The sequence below is a fragment of the Eschrichtius robustus genome, chromosome 7, assembly GCF_028021215.1.
Source record: "Eschrichtius robustus isolate mEscRob2 chromosome 7, mEscRob2.pri, whole genome shotgun sequence".
NCBI lineage: Eukaryota > Metazoa > Chordata > Mammalia > Artiodactyla > Eschrichtiidae > Eschrichtius > Eschrichtius robustus.
In genome coordinates this window covers 112,104,596-112,115,758 of record NC_090830.1, presented here as the reverse complement: position 1 = coordinate 112,115,758, position 11,163 = coordinate 112,104,596, and the positions used below count along the sequence as shown (strand labels likewise).

The following is an 11,163-nucleotide window of genomic DNA, read 5'->3' as shown; positions in this document are numbered from 1 at the left end:
AAGGTTCTGCAGAGCAAGGTTGAGATGATTAGCTTGATTTTTGAGAGACAATATTTACTGGCTTAAATGAAAAAGACATCACCTGTTAGTCTTGACTACCTGGTAAGCTAGTCTGATCATGGTCTCGGCAAAGATACAGGCGCGCCTGGGTACTTGCAGGCCCTGACGAGGAAATCAGAGACGCGAACCATTATGCAGAATGCAATGAGCGACTGGCTCTGGCCATTTCAACCCTTTCTGTAGGCTGAGCCTTAGCAGTGATTTAAGATGAAGTACAACGCTTTTTATTACACATCTAATTGTTAATGAGAGGAAATGCAATCAGCAACTCCTTTCCACACTCTACATGGAATCGAGGAGACTGCTGAGTCCAGAAAAGACGTGGCCATTGAAGGAGCCCAGGAAATTTCTGCCCCCCCCCTTTCTTTGAGGGGGTGGGTGGGTGGGTGTTACAAGGAGAGGAGAGAAGAGGTGCAAATACGACGACAGTACCATGTCTGAGAATCCATCGTTGCCACATAGGGTCACTTGCAGCAAAAGCCTGGGTTTGAAATTTTGACTGAAGAGTACTTAACTCTTCTAAGTATTGCATTTTCTCATTTGCCTTATGATAACTGAGGATACTTTCTTCATACTCTTTCTTCTCAGGTGGAGCAGATAAACATGTTGAAGGGGAGTGGGAGAAGGGGCAAGAGGGACAGAAACAGAGAAAGAGATGGAAGGAAAGAGGCCCAGATCTTCCAGGGTGTACATTCTTGTTTTCTTTCTTTCTTGCCCCAGAGGCTACACAGACAGCTGTTTCCTCCTAAGCACAGTGGGGCTGGGCAGATCTTGCCAGGTGCTGGGTATTCTTGCAGTTTACAGGGAGACACTGGGTGCTATCTGGCTTGAAGTTGTATCCCCCGTCCCCTAGAAGTGGCTCTCTCCCAGTAGGCTACATAGGAAACTAGTTCTTCTGCTTAACGGCAAAGCAAGAGAGATTCTGGCAAAACACTAAATATATTTATGTCATCTCTGTCTGGAACCAAATGAGGAAAAAACATGTGCAGGAGGAAAGAAGGAGGGGAGGTGGGGTTTAAAAGTTCCAATCATTCACAAAAGATAGAAGACATCTTCTGATAGCAGCACGGAAGCAGTCAGCTGTGCTGAGTAAACCATCCTGGGTCGACTGCAGACCAGCTGTGTCCCAACAGGAGTCTTAAAGCCCCGCTCCTCGGCTAGTCCGGGGAAAGTGGGTGGTAGTTTGATTGTTACTGTTGTTGCTCATCCTGGTATTGGCAGGTACGTTAAATACCGCAACTTTAATGAGTCCTGTGCGAAAACAGAGCACATAGTCATTAGTCCCTTTTCCTGTATTTCTCACTTTCTCTAAGAGGAAAAGAATATTAAACTAGCTGTCAATTGGGGGAAAGGCTCAGAGGTGCTTCCTAATGCCCACTTTCTGTCCACGCCATGCAGGAGCTTCTGTCAAAGGCTACATGGCCTGTTTGGGGACTCGGCAGGGCTCACTGACATGGTCAGGGCTGTAGTGCTCATGCAGAGTGACTCTAATAGCTAGAGATTAAGAATGACTATGGTGGGTGTAGCATCAAGCTTTCAGCTGCTCCCTATAATGGTAGAGTGGGCGAGGACAGCTCTGAGGCTCCGGCCCTTAGTGGCCATGAACGCAATGTGCCACTAACAAAAGTGGGGGAGTGAGGTGAGGCTATCTGGCTGCTTGGCTGGAGGGGACTGGCAGTGTAGATGAGGGGAGAGCCTGATTGTTAGATGTGTGCTCTAGAAGTGCTCCTGGTACCTTCAAGGACAGGTGTGTAGGTGGTGTCTGGAAATGTGGCCTGGAGATTAGGCAGAGGTTGGGACTACAGATACAAATTAGAATTGAGAGCTGAAGCCTCGGGAAGAGATAAGGCAGACAAAGCAGGGAACTCAGATAAGGAAGAAAAGCCCGAGACAGACTCTTAGTGGACGTCTACGTTTTAGGGGTGAGAGAAAGAAGGAGACATAAACACTCAGAGAGCCAGGAAGAATATTAAAAATGGCAAAATGCCATCAAAATCTAAGGAGGAGAAAATTTTGGCAAAAGGAGGGGATAGGTACATGACGACTACAATATTAATACTAATACTAATTAGAATTTTACACTAAGAATTTTACATATAACATTTCAAGGGGATCCTCACAACAGCTCTGTGTGGTAGGTATTGCAACCCTCATTTTACTAATAAGGAAACTAAGGCTCTGCGAAGTTATTTGCCCAAGGGCATGCAGCTAGGATTCTCACCTAGGCCTGTCTGTGTGTCTTGGTTGAGGAAGCAGTGAGTCCTCTCTGAGAGAAGTGAGGACTGAAGCGAGCCCAGCAGGGCATGAAACACCCTGTTCAGAAGAATCACTATAGAAAGATGTGCAGAAAAGTGTACTAAATGTGTACTTCTGGCACAAGAACGGAGGCAGGTATGGGAAACAAGAAATGACAATAATGGCAATCCTCCCCAGTAGCTAGTACAGTTTTCCCAAACCAGTGATTACCTATATTTGAACTGGTTAGGACACCAAGTATGACCTAAATATACCATGGCTATAGATTAAGATGAATATTAGGATCTTTTCCTGCCCCAGAGAGAGGATGGAGACTTGAGTGGGAGATTATATGGAGTTCTCACCAACTCCAGAGCTACTTCCAAGGTCAAAAAATAGTTCTTTTCTTTTTTGGATGCAGTAGGGAATGCGGATAAGGATAAAAGAAAAGCTACCTTTTACAATCAAATGATACTGACAAGGCAGAGCTGTGAGAAAGCAGCCCGATATTTCACCAAGAGATTTTTCCTTTCACACATTAGATTATCTACTTGGGTTAAAGGGTCTCCATTATAGGTGCTAGTTTAATCTGGGAATTACAAAGCCATAGGCTTTGGGGTCAATACTCTTAGTTCTGAAACTGATTCAAATCTCATTTTATTTTCTTAAAAATCCTACTAGATTACTGAGGCAGGAATATTAGTTCTACTACACAAGGATCATCTAGATCTAGTTCAAGAATCATCTAAGAACTGAGGCTGGCTACCTCAACCAAAAGCAGTGTCCAATGTGCAGCCCCAGCCCTGTCTCATGGTGTCAGCTTCTGCTTTACAGGACTTGGAGATATAAAGGGCATGAAGAAGGCTCCATGAACTCACAATACCTTACAGCCAATGTTCCATTTCCTACCCACAGTGCTATGTACACAATTCTTTTTCATACCTGGGCAAGTCTGAGGTCAGTGTATGATTATTTATCTGGAGATATAGGTGTATGTTCGAGAAGGGGAGCGGGGGGGTTCAGCTTGGGCAGCTGGATCATTTAGGAAGTCCCAGATGAGAATTGTGTCATCATGTGAACTACTGACAATCTGGAATTCATCAAACTGGAGTCGGAAAACTCTTCCAGAATGCTCCTAAAGAAGCAGAAACAAAACTTTTGAACTACTCAAAATCAAAAGGACACAAATTCAGCAACTTGTCAAAAGGAGTCTATGGAAAGGCTATGCTGATAGTTTTCTCTACCATTTAGCTGTTTCAAGAATACAGAGAAAAACCTTAACTTGGATTAAAGGCAGGATGGAAAAGTCAAATATTGGGTAGTTGATTTCGTATACAATCAAAGTAATATTTACTAGAGCTGATACATGTCAAATAGTACACTAGTTTCTCATTACTAACTCTCCTAGACTTAGGCTGAATGAGAACATTCCTCAGTACCTCCCTGGCTTTATCCTCTTCTCTGTATTTCTAGGATTCTTTTACAATCAAAGGCCAAGGACTGATGAGCAATAATAACTAGTGTGCTGGTATATAGTTATCAATTAACTCTCCCCAATTTGTAAAAGCATTTGCACATTTTATGGTCTAAAAATTTCTATCCTGGCCAATTTCAAGCTACCCATCTGAGTTCAACCAGCTTGCAAAATTCATGAACGTCTAACAATTGGCTCCCATAAGCAGGTATAAGCCTGTTTCACTTAGAATAATGTTCTCAAGTTTCATCCATGTTGTAGCATGTGACAGTATTTCCTTTCTAAGGCTGAATAATATTCTATTCTATTCCATTCTCTCTCTCTCTCTCTCTCTCTCTCCTCTCTCTCTCTCTCTCTCTGTGTGTGTGTGTGTGTGTGTGAATATATATATTCACACACACACACAAACACACCACATTTTGTGTATCCATTCATCTATCAATGGATACTTGGGTTGCTTCAACCTCTTGGCTATTATGAATAATACTGCTATGAACATGAGTATGCAAAGATCTCTTTGAGATCCTGCTTTTAGTTTTTTGGGATATATACCCAGAAGTGGGAGCGCTGGATCACACAGTAATTCTATCATTAATATTCTGAGGAGCCACCATACTGTTTTCCATAGAGGCTGCACTATTTTACATTCTTTACAAGATGTAAATGAGCTCATTAGATAGATGAGCATCTGTGTTCATAAGACATACTGGTCTGTAGTTTTCTTTTCTTGTTATATCTTTGTTTGGTTTCAGTATTAGGGTAATGCTGGCCTCACAGAATTAGGTAGCAAGTATTCACTCTGCTTCTATCTTCTGGAGGAAATTATAGAGAATTGGTATAATTTCTTCCTTAAACATTTATTAGAATTCAGCAGTGAACCCATCTGGGCTTGGTGCTTTCTGTCTTGGAAGGTTATTAATTATTTATTATATTTCTTTAATAGGTATAGGTCTGTTCAGAATGTCTATTTCTTCCTAAGTTGTAGAAGATTGTATCTTTCAAGGGATTGGTCCATTTCATCTGGGTTATCAATTTTGGGGGCATAGAGTTGTTCATAGTATTCCTTTATTAGTATCCTTTTAATGTCCACGGGATCTGTAGTGATGCAAAGTTTAATATCAAAAATCAATGTAATACAGCAGTTAACAGAATAAAGGTGAAAACCATATGGTCACCTCAATGGATGCAGATACAAGCATTTAACAAAAACCAACATCCATTCCTAATAAAAGCTCTCAGCAATCTGGGAACTGAAAGGAACCTCCTAATCCCCTGATAATGTATCATGAAAAACCTATAGCTAACATATATCTATATAAAAGTATATATAAAATGGTAAAAGACCAAATGCCTTTTCCCAAAGATAAGGACATCCACTCTTACCAATTCTTTTGAGCACTGTACTGATGGTCAGTACAGTAAAACAAAAAAAAAAAAAAAGGAAGGTACACAGATTGGAAAAGAAGTGTATTTGTACATACTTGCAGTGAACAATCCAGAAATCAAAAATTTTAAATACCATTTATAATAGCATTAAAAATAACAAATACTTAAGGATAAATATGACAAAAGATGTATAAGACCTTTACACTGAAAGCTATAAAACATTGCTGAGAAATTTTAAAAGACCTAAATAAATGGTCTTTATTTAGAAGAAAATTCAATATTGTTAAGAAGTCAATTCTTGCCAAATCAATTTAGATTCAACATGATCCCAATGAAAATCTCAGCAGACTTTTTGTTGTTGAAATTGGCAAACAGATTCTAAAATTCACATGAAAATTCAAAGAATCCAAACTACTTTGAAAAAGAACACAGTTGAAGGACTTAACACTACTTGACTTCAAGGGTTATTAAAAAGCTGCAGTAACCAAGATAGACAAAAAGAGCAATGGGACTGAGTAGGTCCGTAAGTAGACCCACACATATATGGTCAATTTGTTTTTGACAAAGCTGCTATTAAGAAGAAAAAGGGGAAACAAATCTCCAAAGCCATTAATGGCATCTTCTCTATGCCAGGCACTTGTTCTACAGCAATAAATAAAACATAAAAATCCAAAAAAAAAAAAAAAAAAAAAAGAAGACGAAGAAGAAAAAGGATAGTCTTCTGAATAAATGGAGATGGAACAATCGGATATCCATATGAACTTTGATCCATACCTTGTACCATCTGCAAAAACTAACTCAAAATGAATCACTGACTAAAATGTAAAACCTGTAAGTATAAAACTTCTAGAAGAAAATAGAGGGGAAAATCTTTGTGACTTCAGATTAGGCAAATAAATTTTTTTTTAAAGATATAATAGCTAATAACATAATCCCTAACAGAAAAATTGACACACTGGACTTAATCAAAATTAATTTCTGCTTTTCAAAAGATACTTTAAAGGGAATAAAAAAACAAACCATAGACTGGAAAAAAAAATATTTGCAAATCACATATCTAATAAAGGACTTGTATCCTGAATATGCAAAAGAATCTTAAAACTCAATAATCAGAAAGCCACTCAATTTTTAAAATGGGCAAAACATTCAAACACTTCAACAAAGTAGATATACGGATGGCATATAAACATATGAAAAGATGCTCAACATTGGGGCTTCCCTGGTGGCGCAGTGGTTAAGAATCTGCCTGCCAATGCAGGGGACACAGGTTCAATCCCTGGTCCCGGAAGATCCCACATGGTGTGGAGCAACTAAGCCCATGTACCAACTAAGCCCGTGTACCGCAACTACTGAGCCTGTGCTCTAGAGCCCGCGAGCCACAACTACTGAGCCTGCGTGCCACAACTACTGAAGCCCGTGCGCCTAGAGCCCGTGCCCTGCAACAAGGGAAGCCACCGCAATGAGAAGCCCGCACATGGCAACGAAGAGTAGCCCCCACTTGCTGCAACCAGAGAAAGCTTACGTGCAGCAATGAAAAGCCAATGCAGCCAAAAATAAATTTTCTTAAAAAGTCCCCCTTTAAAAAAAAAAAAAAGGATACTCAACATTATTAACATTAGGGATATAAAATTAAGATCACAATGCAGTACAATGACACACTTATTAGAAGGATTCAAAAAAGACTGTACTAAGTATTGGTGAGGATATGGAGTAACTGGAACTCTCATGCACAGTTGTGTTACCATGTTAAACTGTACAACTGCTTTGGAAAACAGTTTGGCAGTTTCTAAAAATATTAATAATATACTTATCATGTGACCTAGCCATTCTGTTTCTAGGATTTATCCCAGAGAAATGAAAATATATGTTCATACAAAAACTTGTACAAAAATGTTTATAGAAACTTTATTTGTAATAGGCCCAAACTGGAAATAACCTAAATTTTCATCAATTGGCAAATGGATAAATAAATTTTGGTATAACCATACAATGGGATACTCCTCAACAATTTTCAAAAAGGAAAATTGCTCTATATGAACAACATGGGTGAATCTCAAAATAATTATGCTTTGTGAAAAGAAATAGGCAAAAAAGAGTACGTACTGTTATGATTACATTTATAAAACACTAGAAAATGTAAACTAATCAATACTGACAGAAAGCAGATCAGTGGCTGCCTGGGGATAGGAACAAGGAAAAGTGGGGTGGGATGGGAAGGAGGGATTACTATGTAATAGGGGGCATGAGGATATGTTCATTATTTGGCTGAAGTGATGTTTTCACTGTTTTGTACATACGTCAAAATTTATCAAGTTGTATACTTAAATATGTCCATGTTACTGTATGTCTCTTATACCACAATAAACCTGTTTTTAAAAACTTAGTAAGACAACTCAATAAATAAATGAGGATGAGATGTGAAGACACTTCAAAAGAAGATAAGCACATGAAAAGATGTTCTATACCATTAGCTATCACAGAAATGCAAATTAAAACTACAACCACTACACACCCACTCAAATGGCTGTAATGTTTTTTAAAACTGACAACACCAAGTCCTGTCAAGGATGTGGAAAAATTGGACATTCACACATTGTTTAGTGGAAATGTAAAATGGTTTGCATTTGCAAACTCCCCAAATGCTACTCTGGGAAATAGCTTGGTAGTTTCTTTTAAATTTAAATATATATTCAGAAATCATACTCCTAGGTACTTACCCAAGAGAAATGAAAGAAAAAAATGTACATACAAAAGCCTGTATGGGAATGTTTTCAGTATCACCAAAGACTGAAAACATTCCAAATGTCCTTAAACTGGTGAATGAATAAAGAAATTAGTTCATCCATACAATGGAATACCACTCAGCAATAAAAAGGAACAAAGTATTTACACATGCAACAATGTGGATGAATCTCAAAAGAAGTGAAAAAAGCCAAATGCAAAAAGCTACATAAATATGATTTAATTTATATGACACTCATAGCAAAACTATAGGGACGGTTGCTAGGGGTTGAGGAGAGGGGATTAATAGGAAGGGGTATCATTTTTGGGGTGATGGAAATGTTCTATATCTTGACTGTGGTGTTTACACAATTGCAAAATTCATAGAAGTACACTAAAAAAGGGACAAATTTTGCTGTATGTAAATTATACTTCAAAAATCAAATGAATTAAAGTACACACTTTAAAAAACCATGTGTGGAACATGCAGGTAAAGCAGTTCTGGTGCTTTAAGAACGAGCTTTAAATCCAACAAGGAAGACAAAGAAATGCATCTCTCTCTTCTCCAAAGCAGAGGCTGCCTAAATGTTGAGAGTCAGGATTCAGAACACTGGGCTTCAAATGCTTGCTCTCATCTTTTCCCTGAATTGTGCAAAAGATATGTCCTCCCTGGTGGCCCACCTAATCTTTTTCTAATGGAAGCAGCTTTCAAACCTTAAGCCATTTTCTGATCTGGGCCTTTGGCTAACACCACCATAAAGAACTTGGTGCTTTTGAGGTGACATTCTTCCCTCTATGTCACTTCTTTGCCCAAATACCAAGATGTTTGGGCAAGGGGGTATATTAGTATAAAAGAGACGAGATTTAAATTGCTGGAGGCAGCATGCCTTAAATAGGAAGCGTAACTCAGGGGCTGACCAGGGGGTTCACATAGACTCCCCTGGCACTTTTTGCAGGCACAGGTGTGCAGGTCCTCAGATTCTGCACAGGTTCCAATTTGAGTAATTATGTTCTCTCTCCCTAAGTACCCCCTACTGTTTCTGGTGGATAGAGAATTCTTATTCACTTCCTGTACTAAACTGTTGTGTAGAGTTGCTGTGCAGCTGTTGAACAGCTGCCACATTCTTCTCCATATACAGTCTCTAAAGCACTTTTGGATGAAAGGCAGCTATATAAACATATTTTATTGTCATGTATTGGTTGCCTTTCCACTTAGTAGTAGGCTTTGTGAAGTTCTAACTATCAAATACAGCTCTGTATTCCACAGCACATCAATGTTAATTTCTTTCCCTTCCTGCTCCCCAAACCCCTCTAAACAATAAGGCTCTTACCACAAGGGTCCGTAGACAGAGAGTTCCTGCAGGAGCACGGGGGTCCAAAGCAGCTACAAGATCCCACACCTTAATTTTTCTAAAGATCAAAAAGGGGACAAAAATCCTACTTAAAAGCAAAATTAAGGGAACACAGGAAGAATAGCAAAAAGTCACGGCAATAAATATGTACAGTGAAGATAGTTTATATTATAAATGCAGCTCACAGGAATATACAAAAACATTTTTGTTTTGGAGACTCAGTCCTTGCATTCATTCTTAAAAGTGGAAAATGTACGTGATTAACCTAAAACTGAGAAACAGGTTAGCTTTAACCAAACTGAAGAGAGTGAATGGTAAAGTTACACCATACTTTGGGCCAAAAGGAGTTCTTATATCGATACATTAGAACTCTTAATGATAGAAGAGATCACTTAGACCTAGAAACCTATAACTCTGAGGCATCTTCTTTCTGGTCAATTCTAAGAATGGCTCACGTCACACATATCAGAGGACTGGGGTCCATTTAAGAGCTCTGGAGTTTATGTAAGCAAATCCTCATATTTTGATTTAAATAAGAAAAGTATAGCTCTTCTATAAATCAAGTAGAGGTCATGTCTCCTCAAGGTAAGTATTAATAACAGACAAAACCTAAGAAAAGTGGGTATAGATCAAAACCAGGGCAATGAGAAAATACAACCTTGGACTTATCTGGAACATGTCATCATACCCTGAACAATTTCCCAAGGGTAGAACAGTGATGGCTGACTCAAAGCAGAGGAAGTGGGTCTGTTAACACTTACTGCTGCTGCTTGAGTTGTCTTAATATATCAGTATAGCCAGCTCATAAACTAAGATAATGTTGTAAGTTAGTTTCTGATATTTAAAAAAGCTGCCAGGGACCTCCCTGGTGGTCCAGTGGTTAAGACTCTTCACTCCCAAGGCAGGGGGCCTGGGTTCGATCCCTGGTCAGGGAACTAGATCCCACAAGCCACAACTAAAAAGATCCCACGTGCTGCAACTAAGACCCGGCGGAGCTAAATAAATAAATATAAAAATAAAATAAAATTAAAAGCTGCCAATATTTGAACTGTGGCCTTCTACTTCCCCAAATCAGGCACCTTGATGAGGAGAAATGATAGAGAGCACTTCATAAGTGAATACACTCTTGTAAGAATTTACTATGTGCTTATTAGCATTGCTGGATATGGGTTCTATCCACAACATGAAAGGACTCTATGACCATTCGAAATCAGACTGAAGGAAAGTAAAGATTACTTAACTCATTGTGACTGAAATGCTAGAAGTGAGGACAAGAGGGCTGTACTTTTAGGAATCACTCAAAGGGATAAAAATTCAAGACTGTACCATACTAAGCGCCAGCTCCCCCCCAAGATATTGCTCTCCAACATTTCAGCTTTATTAATAAGTCACTATTTTATATTCATATCCTGATATAGTGGGTTTACCCAGTTCTTTGCTTTATAGGGCTAAACAGATAAATATATAACCAAAAAACCAAAATATTAATGAAATTCATGAGCAAACAAGTACAATTAAATGATTGGGAAGCATATTTTAGAAAAGAGTAAACAAAGGAGAGGTGAATATATGGATTAGGCACAAGAAATATTGTATCAGATTTTTTCTGTGATATCTATAATCTTTTAGAGACAAGGAAAGGTTATATTTAACATTCTAAGGCAGGAGGGATTAACAGGCAGATTTTTTAAAAACGCTGTTAGCAAACTCACCCATCATAGGCTCCACTGACTATCCTCTTGTTATCGAATCGAATACAGCGCACCAATTCCTCATGGCCTTCTAACACTCGTAAGCATGCACCACATTCTATGTCCCACAATCTAAAAGAGAAAATTGAGTCAAGTGAAGTTTCAGGTATTCTTTTCTAAGCTTAGAATGTTATAATAACATACTTCATATGTCTTTTAAAATATCCAAAAAATAAAATCAATC

General features: G+C 38.7%; 1 protein-coding gene across 5 annotated transcripts in view; it reads right to left on the bottom strand.

Moving 5' to 3' along the window:
• Nucleotides 1–980: 980 nt before the first annotated feature.
• Nucleotides 981–11,163, bottom strand: part of BTRC (beta-transducin repeat containing E3 ubiquitin protein ligase) — a 178,062-nt gene continuing 167,879 nt past the window's right edge. For all 5 annotated transcript variants that reach the window (XM_068548409.1, XM_068548404.1, XM_068548405.1 and 2 more), the window contains 4 exons: nucleotides 10,941–11,051; nucleotides 9,208–9,286; nucleotides 3,238–3,430; nucleotides 981–1,311 (listed from right to left, as the gene is read on the bottom strand). In XM_068548409.1, the coding sequence (XP_068404510.1) occupies nucleotides 3,269–3,430; nucleotides 9,208–9,286; nucleotides 10,941–11,051 (352 nt within the window). In that variant the 3' untranslated portion in view covers nucleotides 981–1,311; nucleotides 3,238–3,268. The remainder of the gene's footprint in view (nucleotides 1,312–3,237; nucleotides 3,431–9,207; nucleotides 9,287–10,940; nucleotides 11,052–11,163) is intronic.